The sequence below is a fragment of the Zea mays genome, chromosome 1 (assembly GCF_902167145.1).
Source record: "Zea mays cultivar B73 chromosome 1, Zm-B73-REFERENCE-NAM-5.0, whole genome shotgun sequence".
Taxonomy (NCBI): Eukaryota; Viridiplantae; Streptophyta; class Magnoliopsida; order Poales; family Poaceae; genus Zea; species Zea mays.
In genome coordinates, this window is record NC_050096.1 from 22,558,821 (window position 1) to 22,580,498 (window position 21,678).

Below are 21,678 nucleotides of genomic sequence, written 5' to 3' on the forward strand. Positions count from 1 at the left end.
CTATAAGAATGGAAAATATGTAACAATGATAATGTACAGATCAAGATTTAGAACACGGACTATGTAAATACCATTTAAACATGATAGATTAATCATGTGATTTCTGGTATTTTTAGAGTAGCTAAAAAGTTTTGTGCGTCACTCTGCCTATATTCTTAAGTAAAAAGATATCTCGTGCAATCAGGCTTGTTGATGCACTATGCAATCAAGAGATATGGTGAATCCAACCAAAATCCAACGGTGATTATTATTTTAAGTGAAAGGTGTAAAATGTAAAATAGTTACTAGGTTTAAGGTGGAAGAGGATAAATATAAAATAAGAGACACTATTAAATTTTGATTGGTGGCACCAAATCGCCTGATTTGCATGATTGCACCAACATGCATGATTGATTCTTGAAAATATATTCCCCTATTTATGCGGACAAACTTGCTAGTGACATCGAACTAAATGTGTGCGTAGCAAGCATAAAATCTCAATGCTAAGAAATTACGGCACCTAATGTACAACCCTAACACTTTTTATCGATATCAAAGCACGGGCATCTTAATAAATGGAAAGATATCTAGTTCTGGTAGGGTTTTTTTTTGGTTCTGAAGATAAGAGTTATTTTCCATAAATATGTAGATAAATATGCCAAAAAACATGCAAACACGCAATATATGTAAGGTCTACACGAGTAAAAAAAATTGTAGAAGGCATCGGAACCAAACTATTGGTGCCATTTTCCATCTAATAACAGCACGTTTCACCAGCGAAGATCAAGCCGCAACAGGTTGTATGTATGTATGTATGTATGTATGTATGTATGTATGTATGTATGTATGTATATCGCTAATAACAGCACGTTTGCATGAACGTTACGACTAGCAACCAGCAAAATAAGACGTCTAGTTCATGTATGTATGTATCGCTAACACGTACAGTACAAGTTGTGGTGCGCCCCACGCTGGCACGCCACGCCTCCCACTTCTCTCCCTCTGCAACTGCTCACCCCCTGTGAAAGCGCGCGAGCGTGGAGAAGAGTAGGGAGGAAGTTCAGTTCCGTGCCGTGCTCGCGCGCACCCACCCCGCACGCCGCATGCCGCCTTTTACTCCGCGCTGCTGCTGCTGCTGGGACGAAGAAAATCTTTTCCTTCACCTTTCTCTCCTCTTTCCCAGTTCATGCACGGGCTCTGATTGACGCCATGGGGGATGCCGCCGCCGCCGCAGCAACGGCCTCCACGTCCGCTCCCGCCACGCCCACCTCCATCCTCATCTGCCTGGAGGACGGCAGCGACCTTCTCTCCGACGCCTACGATGGCGCCGGCGCCACCGACTTCGTCGTCGCCCGCGACGAGCATCTGCTTGTCGAGGACCAGGACGAGGAGTACGTCGCGCTGCTCCTGTCCAAGGAGAGCGCGGCAGTATGCGCCCCGGCGGAGGAGGAAACGGAGGAGTGGATGAAGACCGCACGCTCCGGATGCGTCCGCTGGATCATCAAGGTCGTTCGCGCGATCTTCCTCCTTCGTAAAATTCGTTTTTTTTTCGTTTTCTTTCCTAAAGTTCATCTCTTCTTTGTTTGCTGCTCGCAGACCACGGCGATGTTCGGGTTCGGCGGGAAGACCGCGTACGTCGCGGTGACTTACCTCGATCGCTTCCTGGTTCAACGGCGAGTCAATGTAACTGCCCTATTAGTAACCCTGCATTTCCCATCGCCGTCGCCATTGCCGGCTTCTCCTCTTTCTTTCCGTTCTGGCGTGTTCCAATGATGTGCTGACTGCCTGCATGTGCACTGCGGCCCTCTCTGGTCTGGTGATGATTGATTGCTTCAGAGGGGGAACGAGTGGGCTTTGCGGCTGCTCACGGTGGCGTGCCTGTCGCTGGCGATCAAGCTGGAGGAGGAGCACGCGCCGCGGCTGTCGGAGTTCCCGCTAGACGAGGACGAGTTCGACAGCGCGTCCATCCTGCGGATGGAGCTCCTCGTCCTGGGCACCCTCGAGTGGCGGATGATCGCCGTCACCCCCTTCCCCTACATCAGCTACTTCGCGGCGCGGTTCCGGGAGGACGAGCGCCGGGCGATCCTCATGCGCGCCGTGGAGTGCGTCTTCGCGGCGATCAAAGGTGTCGATCCTTTTCCCCTCCCTCCCACGCACTCCCTTCCGGTCCATGGAGCACGAACTGATCTTCATTTGCAGTGATAAGCTCGGTGGAGTACCGGCCGTCGACCATCGCCGTGGCATCCATCCTCGTCGCGCGCGGCCGGGAGGAGACTCCCGCCGGCAGCCTGGACGCGCTCAAGGCGATCCTGGGGTCATCGTGCCCGCAACTAGACACCGTAAGCCCATTCCCGCCGGTGCCGCCGCCCACCGTGGCCGTCCGTCGTCTTTTCTCGCAACGGCGTTGCAATTGCAATCCCTTTGGCGGAAAGCGCGCGCAATGATGAGTAACAAATGCGGCCGCTGTTGGTGTCTGGCAGGGGCACGTGTACTCCTGCTACAGAGCGATGATTCGGGAGGACGACAAGTCGCCGACGCACTCGACGTCGACGGGGGTGGCGTCCTCGGGCGTCTCTGTCGCCGGGAACGGGAGCCCCAGCCCGGGCGCCAATAATGCCGCTGGCTCCGGCCCGCCTGCAACCCCGGATAGCCACAAGCACAACCACAACCAGAGGAGACGGTTGCGCTCACCTCAGCGACAGTAGGAGGCTAGGAGCTGCTGGGCAGTGCAGTTGCAGTCCAGCTGCATTTTTCAGCTCACCATTTTCTTTTTGCTACCGATTGTTTGTTTCTTCAGGGGTGGCCAGAACGCCCGAATCCAAGCGGGGGCGAGATCTGATTCTTCGGGTTAGTGCGGTGTCGCAGGGTGATCTGGTGATTTAGTGTCGGAAAGATCTTTTGTTTTGTGGAGATCTTTTCCCGGGATCAAAGTGGGAGGGCAGTGTAAAGACTAGACCAAAGCTGAAACAGAGCAAAGCTCTTGCTCAAAGCGCCAAGGCCTCAGCCGGTCAGACCTCACAGGGTACCTACCGAGGTGAAAGTGATGTCAGGAGTCGGAAGTCAATTTTTGTTTTTTTGTGTGTGTGTGTGAATGCCGTCTGTACCAGCTAGTCCGTCTGTCTGTCCTCTATCTTTCTCTGATTATTAAATAGCCTGTCTGTCACTGCATCAGTGGCAACCGTTAACTAGATAGTACTATTTCATTTGATTATCTTGCTTCGCCTTCTGTTGAGTCGATGTCCTGTTCTTCAGACTGATTTCCGTCGATGAATCAAAGGGCAAAGGCTGACCTTGTGATTGATGACGAGGCCCTGCTGCTCGTTCGTTGGTATGCGTGCAGTTGCCGTGCATGGCAGGCATCGCGAGGATCGTGAAAGAAACGCTCTGCAGCACCAGCAGCTGCGCGTTCCTCTTTCTGACGGCGTTGCCTTCTGTGCCGTGTCATCAAATCGCCTGCTCGTTTTGCTTGCTGCTCGCAGCGACCATGGTACTGGCCCCTCGCTGTCGTTGGGAGATGGCTGGCACTGTTCGCCGTCCGTAACTCCACTGCGTCGCGACCCATGCACTGCAAATGGCTTTTGACTTGGACAGGTCAGCATCACATATGGTTGCAGCTGCAGGAGGCTGCAGCAGTAGGGCAGGTGAGATAGGACAGTGAGGGAGAGGCCCTCCTCAATTCAGCAGCTTGCAGCTTTCCTCAGGGATTCTTGTGGACACAACACAAGAAGATCGGACGGGAGACGGGAGTGGCCTATCAATGTGCATTGCCATTAGAAACTGCTCTTGCACTTCTTAACAGGGACGAAAACTGAACAAAAAAAACTCGTCCCGTTTTCTAATATAGGCTAGTTTGAAACTAAAATTTTGGGATTCCCAGAAATTGAATGGAAAATTAGTTTACTTTTTACATAATTTCTCAGAATCTTGGAGAAGTTTAAGTTTCTAAACTAGCCCTAAAATCGAAAACGGTTGAGAGGTTTCTCTATCTCTATATCTTTATGGTGTCCACAGTGAATCGTGTAAACTAAGAGATTTACAGTGTAGATAATATTATTTGTAATATATAGGACGAAATAAGAAAACTGCTGGAGGAAGATGCAGGAGGTGAGAGGGACACGACCTGCTAAAAACTCGATGTACTGTACCGGCGATGCTGGGCTGTCGTGTCGTGCGCCTGGCTCTGGCAGCCAGGTAGGAAAAAAAAGGGAAAACATTTGCGCAAACAACGTGGCAGGGGTACTGGAATTTGGACTGTTGGAATTTTATTGCCAGTGGTTGCTTCGTGCTCAGGAGATCTTGTCTCGTAGGAGTAACATGCTCAGGCCAGTGCTTGACTGGTCAAGAACGTCTTGGCATCGATGACACTGCTGACGGTAGCGATGGAAGAGCTGCCACTGCCAGTGCCATCTTGGGACGGTGTCAATTTGTGATACCCAAAAACATGGGAAGCGGGAATAGATTCCTGGTCAAACCCGGTTTAGCTCTTTACGAGATGTTTGGTTTGATGAATCACTCTATCCAAAATAAAGTGGTGCATCATGAGTCCATTCCTCAAATTTGGTGGGATGACTCCATTCCACATATTAGTACTAAACAACTAATTATGAGGAATGATGTGGTGATGGATTAACTCACTTCATTCCACAAACCAAACAAAAAAGTGAGGAGTGAGAAGATGATGGACTATATCATTCCTCAAACCAAACATTCCATTAGTCACTGCACTAAATTTTAGTGGCTAAAGTTTAGTCGCTAAAGTACTCCGTTTGGTTCCAGTGACTAAACCGGACTAAAGAACATTAATTGCTGTGAATAATGACTATTTTACCCCTATTAATTAATGGATGTTTGCTATAAGAAGAAAGTGGAGAGGGTAAATAAGGTAAAAATACTACTTTAGTCTCTTTTAGTCACCTCCTTGGTGACTAAAGAACTAAAGTTTACTCACCCCATTTTAGTCACCATGTTTGCTTCTTTAGGGACTAAAAGTGACTAAACTTTAGTCACCTCAAACTAAACGGGACCTTAAATACTCACCGTTTGCTTTTACTTTAAGGGATAGTTTGACAACTTAATTTTACCAAGTGATTCTCATTTTTCCAATAAAAAATAAATCAATTTCTCTTGGAAAATGAAAATCCGTTTGGAGTCTAAAAAATTCAAAAAAAAAGTTGCAAAAAACACAAATTTCATCCACAATCCATCTATAAATAACCCTATCTAGGTGGAGCTAATTCCACAAAACATTTCATCTCATTTCTCTCCTACAAACTCGTCTTTTCTACTCATCTTCACGACATGTCTTCCTCGAGCACAAACTCAAGCGAAGGAGCCGAAGATGCAATGTGGAATGCATTACGAGCAACCATGGAGGAGGCTATGCTCAAGCTCGATGAAGAGTCGTCGAGCCAGCCCATGCATTGTCGACGCTATATCAATCGTGATCATGAGTCCGCCTATGATCGGCTTCATCAGGACTACTTCATCGATGACTGTGTGTATCCTTTGAATTACTTTTGGCACAAGTATCGCATGGGGCGGCAATTTTTTGAGTATTATGCATAGATTAGGTGAATACTCTCCGTATTTTTCACCCAAAGAGAAGATGCTCTGGGTCGGCTCGGTCTCTCTCCCCTACAAAAGTGCACTACTGTTTGTGCGCCTGTTAGCCTATAGATCCACTGTAGATTTGATAGATGAGTACTTAAAGCTAGCCAGATCAACTCCATTAGAGTGTCAAGAGAGGTTTTGTGAGTGTATCATTCACTATTATGAGGAATTCTGTTGTCGACCAAATGTCGCGAATAATCGACATCTGCTAGCAAAAGCATAAAGAGCGTGGCTATGTAGACATGCCAGGAAGTATCGATTGCATGCATTAACAATGAAGGAATTGTTTGGTCGCCCATACCGATCAATTCACAAGGGGTATCAAACATCCCTAAATCATCTTAGAAGTTGTTGCATCATATGCGGTGGATATGATATGTTTTTTGGTATGGCCGGGTCCAACAATAATATTAACGTACTCAATCAATCGTCATTATTCATTGAGGGCCTAGGGCCTTCGAGGTCAAGCACCTGTAGTGAACTTCATGGTTAACAGCCACAAATACAATAGGGTTTAATATTTTGCTGACGACATCTATCCTTCCTCACCAGTGTTCATCAAAGGTATTCCTCTTCCATAAAGTGAGAAACATCAATTATTCACAAACACTCAAGCCAATTATTATGTAGTTTTTAATTGTCATGTAACTTTTCTTTTAATTATCATGCACTTTATAATTTTTAATTCAATAAAAAAATATTATGTTGTGTGGTTTTTAAGCGTTGAAATAAATTTGCGTGATTACTTAATTCTGAAATAAAAAAATTGACGTGACTATGGGCTCAAACTATAGCTTGTTGTAGGTGCAATAGAGCAGCACAAACGAGAGTGGAGTTGAGATCTGATATGACAAGGGTAAGAGAGGATGGTGCACTAGCGCCAACCTTATCAGATGGTAATCTAATGGGTCCGTTTTCTTGGCAAATCAGAAACATTAAGATTCCACCCTTCTCTGGAACTTCTGACTGAAACATTACTTATCAGATGAAGCAAAATGATAGGTGTCAAAACAAGCACATTCGAGTGAACAACAAGATTGTCATATACAGCTCCAGCCTCCAATGTTCCTAGCAAAAGCACCAAGAAAAAATATAAAGCAAAGAACAGCTACAAGAGCCCAAGGCATTTTCTAACAATCGAGTCCACAACCTTGGCTGATAAGATACTACAGGATAAAAGATGCAAAGATTGACCAGAATAGAAGCATAGCACAGATCTATCTTGTACACAAATGGCAACCCAGAAAACTCCATTGCCATGATCAGACTGTAGCCATGTCCAACTTCAGTTTCTGGACGAAATTAGCTCTAATTCACTACGTAGATCCAACTGGGATCATCTTCACAATAGCTGCGATAGGCATGCCTATGAAACCGATAAAAACACATGCGATCCACTGGTTGAGCGTAAGAGGGGTAGTGTTTGCGAAATCGCCGAGGAACTGTATTATGATGAACTGGAAGATGACGGTGCTGCCGAGGACAGCAATGAACACGTTGTTGTTTAGAATGCCTTCAAATACATTTATCCTCTCCATCTCCCTTGAGCTCACCTCATTGAATACCTGCACAGCAAAGTTAAAGGTTTAAGTTCACGTAACCACATCGTTAGTGCAAGAAATTTAAACCGAGTACAAATGCAGCCTAAAAATTCATCAGCACTTAGCTAGTTAGCTAGGACTTTACCTGGCAGAACACGAAGCAATTGAAGATCAGTGTGTTCAAGACTAGATCGGAGTTATCGCCCTTGATTCCAAACAGCCACTTTCCCTCTGTCTGTAGGTACCAAATTACAAGGAACTGGTACAAGGCCTGTCCCAGGATGTTTCTCCACATAATGTTACTGATGAAGTTTCCTTTCCTTCCAACAGGTGTTCTCTTCATCAGTTCATTGTTTGGGGGTTCTGTCGCCAATGCCAGCGCACCCAGTGTATCCATGATCATGTTGACCCAGAGCAATTGCACAGCAGTGAGAGGAGCACTCCCTGAATCAGCAATCAGCATGAATGCGAACAATGAGACATATATTTATGAAATAAACAAAAAGTACATTCAGGATACGCTCAAGTAGTAGAGGATTTCCAAACCACGAACTCATATACAGGATATCGGATGTACCTGTCAGGCAAGCTGAGGAGAAGTTTACCACCAGAGCAACCACATTGACAGTGAGCTGAAACTGCACAAACTTCTGAATGTTGATGTAAACTGATCGACCCCATTTTGCAACAGTGACAATTGTGGAGAAGTTGTCATCAAGAATGATGACGTCAGCACTCTCTTTGGCCACCTTTAAGAACATGTTAAAGAGTCAAATTCAAAATGGGAGTAAATAGCAAATAACTCGAGATATCATGTAATTGATTGTTACTCATGGTCATGGGTATCTAGATCTCATAGATGTTACAGCCATATAAAAGAGTGAAAGAGCAAAAATCACAATACTAAATATAGCTAAAAAATAAATTTCCAAGATGTTTGATATCGGTGATTACTACAAGATATCAGCAGTAGTGTGATAATTGGAATGACATGGCTAGTTATTTTTAGAAACATAAGGAAAATCTCGAAATTACCTCGGTTCCAGCAATGCCCATTGCAAGCCCAATATCAGCCTCATGAAGAGCAGGTGCATCGTTTGTTCCGTCACCAGTCACAGCCACAACTTCGTAGAGTTTAGTTCGAAGATGCTTGACAAGGGTATGCTTATCCAGTGGTGAAGATCTTGCCATCACCTGCCACATCCATAGCAAAGCACAGTGATCACTGATGAATGACCTACCAGGATACAAAAAAAGCGTGCAAAGATGAGTACTACAACTAATGAACTCACCTGTATCTTTGGTATCAGTTGAGTAAGCTCTTCTTCACTCTTGGTTCTGAAATCTGGGCCTTCTATGGCAATGCCACCTTCAGTTAAAATGCCGCATTCCCGGGCAATTGCCTTTGCCGTGTTGATGTTGTCACCTGTGACCATCCTGACTGTAATACCTGCCGACCTGCAGATAGCAACTGATTCCTTCACTCCAGGCCGCACTGGGTCTTTGATCCCCACAATGCCAATGCAGGTGTACCCATCCGTTGGGATCTGATCATTGACTGAGAACCCATCCTCAACTTCTATGTAGGCAAGACAGAGAGTGCGAAGTGCCTCGTTCGCGAAGCTATCGATCGTGGCCTTCAAGTGATCAATGGTTCCTGCATCCAGGGGGATGACATTGCCATCTTCATTCAGGTACTTGCTGCAAGATGCCAGTATGATCTCTGATGCACCTTTGCAGTGTGCTCGCAGTGCACCCTCTGGGAGCTGGATTACCACTCCCATTCTCTTCTTGGCAGAGTTGAACGGCTCCACCTTTACAAGAGTGCTTGCTTTGCGCACCGCCAAAAAGTCTCCACCAAGTGACAGCCCGAACTCTAGAATCGCTGTCTCAGTAGGTGTCCCCAGTATTTCACGTTTGCCATCCTGGTTCAAGACAACGTCTCCCCCAGTGTTGTTGAATATGGACTGGGAGAGAATCGCCATGACAGAGTCTGGGAGTTCAGAGAACAGGTTCTTGATATCCGAAACACCATCCACTTCTTTGATCTTACCACAGATGCAGGCTTTGACAACGGTCATGTGGTTCGTTGTGAGAGTGCCTGTCTTGTCACTGCAAATGGAGGTCGCTGAGCCCATGGTCTCGCAGGCTGCAAGGTGCCGGACGAGTGCCTTGTCGTTCATCATCTTCTTCATTGCAAATGCAAGGCTCAGTGTCACGGCCAGCGGTAGCCCTTCAGGTACTGCCACAACGACGATGGTGACAGCAATGGCGAAGAACTCAAGCAGCTCCAATGCGTCATCTCCAGTCCAGCTCAAGTACGTACCATCAATGATCTTGCGCCGGAACAGGCTTTGGGTGAGCACTGCGAATGTGACCACTGCAAAGATAAGTCCTATCTTACCGATGATGGTGGCCACACCATTCAGCTTGACCTGCAATGGTGTCTCGTCATCACCACCTTCGCTGAGAGTGGCCATCAGCTTCCCCCACTGAGTCCTCATGCCGACTGTCGTGACGAGCATTTTGCAAGAACCGTCCTGCACCTTCGTCCCTGACAAAAGGAATGGGTACTCAACGTTGACGGCAACTGGCTCACTCTCTCCGGTCAAGCTCGACTCGTTGATCAGAAGCGAGAAGCCTGACATGAACAGCCCGTCAGCCGGCACCTGATCACCAATGGAGAGGTGAACGATGTCGCCGACGAGAAGTTCATATATTGAGAGCTTCTGCCTGTAGCCGCTCCGGGTGACCTGAACCGTGATCTTCTTCTTCTCCTTGTCAAGGTCCTTGAACTGCAGGGATTGGCGGTAGTCGCTTGACGCCGTGACGAACACGACCAGCAGGATGCTGGCCACAATGCCGAGGCCGTCGTGTGCGCCCTTGGGCCATCCCTCCGTGGCGATACCGACGATGAGCGAGAAGAACGCGCACGCGGCAAGGATCATGAGTGTCATGTCCTGCAACGCCTCCCAGACGAAGACCAAGAAGCCACGGGACTCCGCCTCCGCAAACTTGTTGACGCCAAAAACATCCCGCCGGGTCGCTAGCTTGTCCGCGGACGTGGTGAGGCCGTCAGACTCCGAAGTGGATAGCTTGGACGCGAGGCCCTGCACGCCACCATGAGATTTCAGCTTCTTCACATCATGCCCCTCGACAATCGAGCTCAGCTCTTCAGCGCAGATGCCGAAACCAGCCGCCTTGACATCGGCAGGGACCTTGTACTCACTCGACGGAGCAACGCCTGTGGAATTGAAGTGGTGGTAAGGTTGATGATTGGAGAAAACGATAGAAGTGGACAAGTGGTAGTGAACTCCGGACGCAGGTGGGGTGGTATCATACTGTGAATGAACTGAAGTGCAGCCTTTGAAACAAGCACGGCAACACGTAGCTTCTCCTGAGATAGGTAAAAAAATGCACTGATTGTAAGTTCTTGAGATTGACACGCAGCTTACCCAAAACCCTACAATATTTTTGTTCTCAGCAAAATTGCAGACAAGTCAAAGACAGCGAAGGGTTAATTTGGTAAAATAAATTTACAGTTGCAACACTGAACTGTTACAAAGCGGCATCCATGGTGAACCATGATCTTCTTACAGCAGGGGAAAAATGAAAGGAGAAATATACCATTGTGAAATATTTTTCATGAACAATCTACCGATATTTCTTTGTGACTAAAATTCATAGCCTCATCTAACATCTATACCGGTGCATCAGATAACACACGAATGTCAAAACAATTTTACAAGAACAGAATTAAATCTCTATGATTCATTGATTCCAAATATGTCCTAAAATGCTTGGTTGGATGCACTCTGGAGAACATTGCAACCTGCAGGAAATAAAAAACTAACACACAGCAATTTTCTTTTCCACAAAATATAGTAGCCCAGAGTTTATTAATAAAAAATAAAATAAAAGACAGACACGTTTGGTTTCTGTTCATGCTCAGTACTTTGCATATAACATATTCCAGAAATCAGGGACACGGTGTCCATGTTCGCTGGAAAGCAAAGTGGTTGAAAACCTGATCCACGCTTCTATTAGTCAATTGCAGCTTAAAGGTCGCTTTCTGAGTCTGGGAAAACATGATCATATTTTTTATATATTTGGATCTGGATGTGGTGCTGTCTGCACTTTCCTTGTGTAACTCAGACCTATTATAATATTGTGGTCTTTGTGCTTTCGTGATGTCATATGGTAATTAAAGTAGGTTATCATCACCAAGAAACAAACTGTGTGCAGCATTAGAAATGTGCTGCAGAACTTTAGGGGAAAAGATAAAAGAAATTGCTGCAGAAATTTCGGGAAAAAATTATATTTTAAAAATATGCTGAGATGTTCTTCCTATCTGAACTTATTTTCTTGGCAATTGTATCGACCAATCTTCCTTTGAAACTGTGAGCAGTAGTCTTAAACCACTTGCAAAAAAAACGGGGAAAAGACCTACCACTGGATTCTTTCTGAAGTCAGACTCATTCTTAGTAGGAGTAGTGGTTATTAGGCACGTTCCAAGTTTCTTTTTTGACTGAAATCTGCGGCGTGTCTCTGAACAAATCAACCTAACTTGTGTTGACCGACTAGTCTCGCAACATTTACGTTTTTTCGAGACTATAAGCAATCCCATTACCTACTGGCATCAACTAAATCTTAAGAAAGGATAGGATGAAATTTAGCTACGGGAGCGCTAACATTGGCATGTACATTCAGATTGCTGCAGCAGTCTGCAGAGCAGGACCAGGAACCGGCGCTGAAGCAGGGGAAACGCAGGGAGCACAGATCAGGAAAGCGGAGGCCTACATGGTTATTTCGCTTCATGGCGGTGGCCTCGTTGCGCTTGTCGAGGTTGGCCGTGAAGCGGAAGCGGCGCTTGGGGTTCTTGACGAGGCCGACGACCTTGCGCCATCGTCTCAGCGCCTCGTCCGACGAGTGCTTGGCCTGCACGCCCCCGAAGTTCTCCTTGAGATAGCTCTCCATCTCGCTCGGCTGCCGGATTCGACCAGCTCGAATTCGCTCTCCCACCAACCCTGCCGTGGCCGCGCGAGTATATATTCACGCGGGTGCGTGGGGGGCTCTCCTCTCTCACCCGCGTGGGGCCGTGCCGTTGACGCGTAAGGACGTGACGGCGACTTCAGGCGTGGGCAAGCACATAGCCGGAAGTTGCGCCTCGCGCGCTGTGGGGGAAGTGAAGGGAAGGTGCGCAGTGGTTTGCTCGGATCCGACACGACAGGAGGACGCGAGGACGAGAGGTAGCAGCATGAGTGTGCGTGCTCTGCTTTGCCTTCCCCGACCTGCGAAAAAGCGAGGCCGAGTCCGCACAGAGTAGATCGGAGGGAATTGTGGGGCAGCAAGCAATTAGACCTTCTCCGATACCTCTCAAATCCTGGTATTCTGTAATTATATTTAAATATCTTTCCCTCAAATACACTTCCTATATTTCACTTTCTCTCCAACTATTTTCCTATTCCTCTATTTTACTTCCTCTCCAACTATTCCCCTATTCAACTCTCTACTCTTTATACTATCTAAAACAGCTTACATATCTTCATACTCATATTTAAACTCAACTATATGAACAGTACATCTATATTTTAAATCAGTGTTTTAGGTGATCATATGAACAAACTGTTGGACACGGTTTTAAGCTATTTGACATTTTTACATCACTTTTTAGAGTTTAAAAAATAATATAATATTTATAGTATCATAATACATATTGCTATAGATAATTAAACTCAAAAAAATCACAATTAAATATATTGAATAATGAAAGGGGATCCTCTTTCCACGACGGGCGAAGGCAACCTCACCCTCGTGAGGGGGCGTCGTTCGACGCCGCCTGGAGCCGGACGTACACCCTTGCAGGGGGTGTTGAAGGAGTGGGGTATTATTGGAGTCCGCCTTATATGACCCTTAATTCCCTATAATCTCTATGCATTTAAAGTTGTGGTATGGAACATTTTTATACATATTTGTCAATCAATACCTCATTTGTGTAAGGCCCTGTTCCAAAGTCCAAACCTCTAAACTAATAGTTACTCGCTAAAATTAGCTAAGAGCGGACCTGCTAATGGACCATCTAATTGTTAGCTATGTCTAAATAGAAATTAGTTGTTAGTTGTCCTAACCCAGCTAAAACCAGATAATAGGTAGCTGATTACTAAATTGTCTCTAACCCTTTCTATTTGTCGTTACAATTTTTCCAATGTATGAAGAAGTCGAAATTTCTATGCTATTTATAATATTTGATATTTGTATTTGTGTTTTTTTCCAAATATCCATATCAAAAGTAGTGTACTTGCAAGAAATATGACTCAAAAACAAAGAAAAGGATAAATTGGTAGGAAGGACATTTGTCTTATCAAAATAATCTATTAGCTTCAAGTTGGAACACTCCTAGCTAATAGTTAGCTAGCTAATTCAGTTAACAATTTATTAGCTAGCTAACAATTAGCTCTAAAGGTTTCGAACGTCTCATAAAGCACTCGTGAGTCTATGCCTTGAGAAACAAAACTCACAATGTTGATGCTGGTGTCGGTGATGGTGAGCATCTATGCTGGTGGCATATCAACATTCACGTACATTATGTACTCGAACAACCTGGTGATGATCTTGGACTCAACACCACCATCAACCACGGACACAAGTGCAGGCAAGAGTGTCAGCGATGCACTGCCATTGGAGCACCCAAACATTGCACCCTAAAGCGAGCGACACGCAGCCCTAGCGCCTAAGCGTGTGGGTGTCTGATTGGTGACCCGATGGAGTCGTAGAGGATGAAGTCCATGCTGAACCCACCTTCACCATCAAACAACAGAGCGGATGCAAATGTAGCCTCGTTTCCCCATGAGGGGGAAGAGCAGGAGGAGGAGAAGCATCATCGCTTCCAATGGCAAAGCACAGAGCTGAAGCTCGGACACATGCCCTAGCTTGCTAGGCTCTAGCTCCACTGATGGTTGCCACTTTACTCTCTCTCGTCTTCTTCTCTTCCACCTTGCTCTCGCTCATCTTCGACGCTCTCTTCCACTTCACTACCTCCTTTCTCATCTCCTCTTGTGATGGTTTGTAGTGTCGGCACGGTGGTAAGTAGACATTGCTATTGTGTGCAAGGCATCCCTCGTCTGTCTTCTAACGAGGCTTTATTCCTGAGCTTCTACTTCTTTGCAGAGGCCTTCGCGGAAACTATAGCACTACTCATGTTTGTTTTTCTAGGCATTGTGGTATGTTGTGGTGGACGATGGTACACCCTCGTTTGCTTGATGTCATCTTTTCTTCTTCCTCTTCACTAACTTCAAACACATTCATTAGTCAAAGCAAGGTAAACTCCTGGTTTTTTGTGGTGTGTGAAGAATCACATACATAAGAGGGAGATAAATTAAGCTTTGCTAGAAATTCTTGCATCGATTAAATTCTAAATGTAAGCTCAACTTCACCCAAGTGTTTGATGTTTGGTAAAGCATCTTGCACCTTAATTTTCAACCATGTACTAGCATGGAAATTCTGAGAATATAAATGCTTGAATTTAATTTCTCAAAAGTAAATGTGAATAGTAAGACAAGGGTCAGAAGACTACTCGATATTTTATCGAGGTCTCAAAGAATCAGCACTCCCCATAATCCTTGTTGGAGCATCCGCACATGGATGTCGCTTCCCCTTGGTTCACATAAGGACCAAGTGCTCTCTACAAGCTACTTCTTTACTGCTTCGACATGGTGAATTGCTCACACTCGTGTACAATTCTTAAGTTAGGTCACCCATAAGGTCTCTAGGTGATTGTTAGGTTCTGGTATAAGGGACCCAAGCATGTCCAAAAAGACCCCTTTTCTCTATCTGGAATCATCAGTTTGTGGATTTTGTCTCTAGATGTGATCTGCTATCTTTCCTAGATTGTTATTTTAGCTATCATTATATTGTATTAAAGAAAGAAGATCAAATCAAGACAATATTCAACACCTAGTTCGACATATACTGCCTAGTACTATATCGTTTGGGCTTAAAAACTTAGTGCCTACATATCAGAGAGGGGTTCATAAGTGTCTATCATCTCAACTGCATAAGAATATCAAAGCATAAATGGACAATGTTGTCATCAAGACTTGGACTAAAAGGATCTAATCTCTAATCTGGTAGAGATCTTGAGAGCACCTAGAGGGGGGGGGGTGAATAGGTGATCCTGTAAAATTCAACACTAAATTCCACAAACTTGATTATAAAGATATTAGTGCGAGTTAATCAAGTCTGTGAGCTCTTGCGAACACGGACAATCAAAGAGAGAGCAAACACAAGAGACACGCGATTTTATCTCGTGGTTCGGCCAAGTAACACTTGCCTACTTCCACGTTGTGGCGTCCCAATGGACGAGGGTTGCACTCAACCCCTTTCAAGTGATCCAATGATCAACTTGAATACCACAGTGTTCTTCCTTATAGTTTTCTTCCCGGTTGCGAGGAATCTCCACAAGTTGGAGCCTCTCGCCCTTACAAGATTGATCACAAAGAAAGCACAAGAGTAGGTTGGGAAGAGCAACACACATGAGACTCAATTCGCAGCACAACTACACACACAAGTCACAACTTGAGCTCAAAACACAACGCACGGAGTTCACAACTCAAATGGAGCTCAAGTCACTATCTCAAAGAATCAAATGCGTGAAGTTGGAGTCTTGGAGTCTTAGAATGTTTCTTGTAAGCTTGGGTAGCTCCTCCATGCGCCTAGGGGTCCCTTTTATAGCCCCAAGGCAGCTAGGAGCCGTTGAAGATCAACAAGGAAGGCTATCCTTGCCTTCTATCGAGTGGCGCACCGGACAGTCCGGTGCACCACCGGACTGTCACCGTAGACTGTCCGGTGCCGATCTCCTTCCTTTTTTGGCGTAGATGACCGTTGCAGCTCCGGGTCGGTTGGCGCACCGGACAGTCCAGTGCCCCCTGTCGACCGTTGGCGCGGGCCACGTGTCGCCCGTGTAAGGAAAATGGACCCTAGGCCTTTTGGCTAAATGAGTTTTGGTGTTTGATGATTAACACAACCTGTGGACTAATATGTTTGCTAGTGTTTATAATTATAGTTCACAGGATGCGAAGAGAATTGGACCAAGGCAATGAGGATGCAACACCTCAAAAGAAGACATAAAAAGATGCATAGGAGTCCAATACTCAAGAACAAAAAAGCCCAAAGAAATCAGCGAAGAAACTCAAGAAGCGGGCTGTCAGCCAGCGCCTGGTGGCTAGAGATGGCAATGGGTAAAAACCCGCTGGGTATTACTTGCCCAAACCCATACCCGCGAAGAAAAAATACGCCCGCTAAAAAACCCATACCCATGACGGGTATAAAATTTTGCCCAAACCCATACCCATGCGGGTTTCGGGTACCCAACGGGTTTCCCATACCCACTAACATCAACATAAAAAATAATTCATCATGTAAATGACAATCAATACATTAATAAGCTAGCATAAATGGAACAAGTGATAACTAATTTTAGCCTAAAATTTGTTACATGAAGTTTATTTCTATTAGAACATATTCAATTAATAATATTATGAGACATATTTATAAGGAATGTTGATTTTAAGGCGGGTTTTAAAAACCCATGGGTTTGCGGGTATGGGTAGTGGAAGAACAAACCCATGCCCACGTACCCGTTGGGTTTCCATTTGAACCCATTAATAAACCAATGGGTAGAGAAATTGACCCAAACCCATACCCTAATAGAGCAAAAATCCATTGGGTTTCGGGTAGCGGGTACCCATTGCCATCTCTACTGGTGGCGCACCGGACAGTGCTGTCCGGTGTGCACCGGACTGTCCGGTGTGGCACCGGACAGTCTGCGCAGAGAGGCCCACAGACAGGCGCTCTCTGGCTGTAGCACCGGTCTGTCCGGTGGGGCACCGGACAGACGGCAACGGTCGGATCCAACGGTCGACTGCTACAGGCGCCAACGGTCGGCTGACGTGGCGTGCACCGGACACTACACAGTGGCTGTCCGGTGGTGCACCGGACTGTCCGGTGCACTCGACGACAGAAAGCTGCTGCTTTCTGTCCAACGGCTAGTTTGGGTTGTGGAGGCTATAAATACCACCCCAACCGGCCATTCTCAAGTGTGGGAGCCCAAGCAACATACCAAGGCACATAGTGCACATTTTCAAGAGCTCAAACACCCAAGTGCTTAATAGAATCACTCGGTGATTAGCGTAGGTGCTTTGCGAAGTGCTTAGGTTAGTTAGACCGCTTTAGCGCTTGCTCTAGGTGAACCCTAGTTAGTTGAGTGAGTTTTGTAAAACCACACAACCCCTCGGCTCTTGCGTGAGCCGTTGTAATTGTACCGAGTGGGGCGAGAGTCTTGCGAGCCCGTGACAACCGCGTTTGTGTCACGGCCGCCACCGTGTACCGGAGGGAACGAGGCCCGCGGCGTTTCGGCCAGAAGCTCGATAGTGGAGACGGCGGGGAGCGTCCGAGAGGAGCCGGAAGCGGAGCACCACTTGAGCGTGGAGAAGGCCCGCGGCTCTCTACGGAGTTACTCGACCGTGGTGCTTGGCCCTCGCGTGGGCTTCCCTTTGCGTAGGGGCACCAACGAGGATTAGTCGGGACCTTGCGTGGTTCCGGATACCTCAGTAAAAACACCAGCGTCATCCACGAGAGTTTGCTTCTCTACTTTGCTCTTTAATTTTCCGCATTTATATTAAGCATTTAAGTTTCAATCTTGTATCCATACTTATTTAGTGTAGATTGAAACTTAGCCTTTGCGGTAGAGATAGCAACACTTAGACAAAACCTAGTTTGCACATTCTAGTTTGATTACTTGCATAGGTTTTGCTCTAGGAATCCATTTGTGGCCTAGTTTAGTAAAAGTTTTAGAAGTCCTAATTCACCCCCCTCTTAGGCGTCACCCGTTTTCTACAAGTGGTATCAGAGCCCGGTTTGGCTCATTTGAAACGCTTTAGCTTCACCGCTAAGAGAGCCGACGCTTTTTAGAGGAAGGGATGGATACCCATAGGCCACCACACTTCGACGGCACTAACTTCCCATATTATAGTGCTAGAATGGCTTGTTACCTAGAGGTTGTTGATCTATGTGTTTGGAGAGTTACTCGTGACGGGATGAAACCCCTCAAGAATCCCGAGAAACCCACCACGAGTGAGGAAAAAGAAATTCATTTAAATGCTAGAGCCAAAAATTGCTTGTATGAATCTCTTAGCATGGATATTTTCAATCAAGTATTTACCTTGAAAACTGTTAATGAGATTTGGCTAAAATTGCATGAGCTCCATGACGGCACATCCAATGTCCGTGAGCAAAAACATTGCCTAGTCTTAAATGAGTACAATTCTTTTGTTATGAAAGATGATGAGCTTGTTAGAGACATGTATTCTCGTTTGAATCTAATTATCAATGAGCTCAATTCTATTGGCATTAATAAGCTAGGTGATGCGGACATTGTGAGGAAGATTATCTCCTTGCTACCACAACAAAGATATGGCAGCATCATCACTATCCTTCACAATATGGAGGACTTGAGCAACATGACCCCGACCATTGTGATTGGGAAAATCACGGCCTTTGAAATGTCGCGAAAAATGAGTCGAGGAGAGGAGCCAACTTCCTCAAGACCATATGCTTTTGCATGTGATGAAAGGAAGGGCAAAAAGAAGGCTCCCACTCCAAGTTCCTCAAGTGAAGAAGAGGAACAAGAAGAAAGTGATGATGATGAAGATAATCAACCATACACATCATCCTCCGAGGACGAAGAAACAATCCGACGCATCGGAAAGGTAATGAGGATGATCCGCAAGATTAATCTAATGGGTGTGCCCCTGCAGGTCGAGGATCTCCTCTTTAACATTGACAGGAAAAAGCAAAGGAAGAGAGGATGCTTCGCATGTGGGGAGAAGGGCCACTTCAGGGACAACTGTCCAAATATGGCCAAACCCAAAAAGGAGAGGAGCAAAGGCAAGGCGCTAACAAGTGTTAGAACTTGGGATGATTCTTCAAGTGAAGATGAACCTCCAAGGACGCGCAGCCACCGGTCCTCATCACGCTCATCACGGTCATCACACAAATGCCTTATGGCAAGAGGTAACAAAAGCATTCCATCCTCTAGTGATGAAAGTAGTAGTGATGATGAAGGTGAGGGAAAGCCCTCTGTAGATGAGCTTGCGGAAGCCGTAAAATTTTTCCAGGATGTTTGCACTAAGCAAAAAGCTCAACTTAAAACTTTGAAAAATAAGTTGATTAGCTCCCAAAATGATTATAAAGGTTTGCTAGAAAAATTTGAAACTTTTGCAAACTTAAATAGTGAGCTGTCAACTAAAATTGAGCTATTAGAATCTAGTGCTCCATCCACTGCTACCGATGATGGCCTTATTAAAAAGAATGAAAAACTTAAGGCTAAGTTAGCTAGCTCCCAAGAAGCTATTGAAAATTTGCTAGAGAAAATGGAAATTCTTAGCATACACAATAATGAGCTAACTACTAAGCTAGAAAACATTGGTAGCACCCCAGTAGCATCCTTAATTGAAATACCTGAAATAATTAAGAAAGATGCTTCTACTTCCTGCTTTGATTTAATTGATGATTCTAACCCCTGCAACCAAGTCGTTGTTGAGAATATTGTTGTAGAGACATGTTCTGATGAGGTTGCAAAGGAAAATGAACAATTAAAGCAAGAAGTGGCTCGCCTTGGCAAGGCTTTGTATGACAAGAAAGGCAAAGCCAAACAAATCCGACCTCCACAGAATAACACCACTGCGGGAGTGAACAAGCCTATGGAGGGAGAAACAGTGATTTGTAGGCTATGCCACAAGGAAGGCTACAAGTCTTTCCAATGCAAGGCGATGACCGGGGATAAACAAAGGCAAAAGCTCAAGCAAAAGCCATCAAGCAAAATCTCCAACACCTACATCAAAAAGGTGAACAAAAAGAATGCTACACCATATTTGATCAAGAAGAAAAAGAATGGAAAGGTGATAGCAATCAAGGCCAACAAGCAAGCCAACAAAGGAAAAGGAGCCAAACGCATCTGGGTGCCAAAGGAAATAATTTCAACCATGAAAAGCACCAAGAAGGTTTGGATCCCGAAAGGGAAGTGAGTGGACCGAAGGTCTGCGGGAAATTTGGAGACTTGGCAAAGTTGGGATGTATATCATGGGATACATCATATTGGATCAAGTATACTTGCCAAGTGGGTTAGTGAAAACTTCGGACCCAAATTTCCCACCCATGACTAAGGTAACTAGTTTTATTGTATCTCTTGTTTTTAGATATGCGTATCTACTTACCTTTGTATCTAGTTTACCTTTCTTGCCTAGTATTACATTTGTCATTTACTTTTGTTTAAATCATGCATACTAGGTAAATCACATGGTAGGATTGCTTGCTTTCAATTCATATACTTATGCAAACCTACATGGTTTAAAATGTTTAGTTAAAGCACGGCACATAGCTTTTATATCACTCCATAGTAAATGATGCATCAATTGAAAATTTTTACAAAGTTGTATCATTTAAATTATATGTGCCAAAGTTCGGATTATGGATAATTTGCCCCTCTTGATATCAAATCAAAGTGCATGTCTCCTACAAGTATTCAAAACTTGTATGCACACCTTTAGGGGGAGGTTACTCTATAATCTAACACTTTGAGACTAACACCTTTTCAAGTTTATTTCATGTGATAGTCTCATTGCAAGGAAAATAAGGTCCCCGAAGAAAGACAACAATCTTCCACTGCAAAATCTCCAAGAACTCTCATGTCTCTCAAGCTCGCCATTGAATTTCAATCGGTATCTTTTGAGACTACATCAAGTATTTTTTACATGTCTTCTCCTATATTTGATTAGACTATATTTCATATCATATACTTCCTTGTTGCTAAAAATACATATATACTTAACTCATATTCTGTTACCTATGCATAAGGGAAGTTAGTCTTTTCAAATCATGTCTTGCACCTCTAATTTTCACATGCTTTTTCCTAAGTAGAGGATCTCTGTCAGGGGGAGTATTTCTTCATCTCTAAAAAGGGGGAGAAAATTCTTTCTAAAGAGAACACTCGTTTAGGGGGAGTAATCCTTTCAATTGATACCATTCATGTGGTTTAATTTAGTATCCTTCAAATGGTATCATCTGACATGAGGGCAAGCTTTTATTTACTTCCTACATGTTTTTAATGTCTTCCTTTTCGGTGGTTGATGCCAAAGGGGGAGAAGTTTAGGGACCAAAGCAATGAAAACTATATCAAACACCAAACATCACCAATTTAAAATTTTATATCTACAAATTGTTTTTCCAGTGGTTTTGGTTATTTGGTCCAAAACTAGGAAGCAAGTGAATTATGGAGTTAGGGGGAGGCTTAAGTCCATAATATCACATTGTGGGGACAATCATGCATCTTAGCAAGTAGATTGCATATTTTAATTCAAATACTTGTATTATTTGCTTGCTTTGGTTGTGTTGTCATCAATCACCAAAAAGGGGGAGATTGTAAGGAAAATGGACCCTAGGCCTTTTGGCTAAATGAGTTTTGGTGTTTGATGATTAACACAACCTGTGGACT

The 21,678-nt window shown here is 44.9% G+C and overlaps 2 protein-coding genes across 2 annotated transcripts; one reads left to right on the forward strand and one right to left on the reverse strand.

The window, feature by feature from the left end:
- Positions 1-1,031: 1,031 nt before the first annotated feature.
- Positions 1,032-3,167, forward strand: LOC732773 (cyclin D5,2). Its single transcript, NM_001112393.2, has 5 exons — positions 1,032-1,485; positions 1,576-1,662; positions 1,816-2,104; positions 2,179-2,318; positions 2,460-3,167. Exons 1-5 carry the CDS (start codon positions 1,189-1,191, stop codon positions 2,682-2,684), a joined length of 1,038 nt encoding a protein of 345 aa, NP_001105863.2. The 5' UTR covers positions 1,032-1,188; the 3' UTR covers positions 2,685-3,167.
- Positions 3,168-6,576: 3,409 nt separating this feature from the next.
- LOC100383926 (uncharacterized) lies at positions 6,577-12,369 on the reverse strand. The gene is made up of 7 exons (NM_001362231.1): positions 11,931-12,369; positions 10,473-10,527; positions 8,423-10,374; positions 8,166-8,324; positions 7,708-7,879; positions 7,276-7,574; positions 6,577-7,154 (listed from the first exon to the last, which is right to left on the reverse strand). The coding sequence occupies exons 1-7, from the start codon at positions 12,105-12,107 to the stop codon at positions 6,906-6,908; spliced, it is 3,063 nt and encodes a 1,020-aa protein (NP_001349160.1). The 5' UTR covers positions 12,108-12,369; the 3' UTR covers positions 6,577-6,905.
- Between the last annotated feature and the right edge of the window lie 9,309 nt (positions 12,370-21,678).

Coding starts and splice junctions, on each gene's coding strand:
- LOC732773 (NM_001112393.2), top strand. CDS start 1,189: ATGGGGGATGCCGCCGCCGCCGCAGCAACGGCCTCCACGTCCGCTCCC. Junction 1,663..1,815: donor TGGTTCAACGGCGAGTCAAT/GTAACTGCCCTA, acceptor TGATTGCTTCAG/AGGGGGAACGAGTGGGCTTT. Junction 2,105..2,178: donor CGTCTTCGCGGCGATCAAAG/GTGTCGATCCTT, acceptor CTTCATTTGCAG/TGATAAGCTCGGTGGAGTAC.
- LOC100383926 (NM_001362231.1), bottom strand. CDS start 12,107: ATGGAGAGCTATCTCAAGGAGAACTTCGGGGGCGTGCAGGCCAAGCAC. Junction 7,880..8,165: donor TGGGCATTGCTGGAACCGAG/GTAATTTCGAGA, acceptor ATGTTCTTAAAG/GTGGCCAAAGAGAGTGCTGA. Junction 7,575..7,707: donor CTCCTCAGCTTGCCTGACAG/GTACATCCGATA, acceptor TTGCTGATTCAG/GGAGTGCTCCTCTCACTGCT.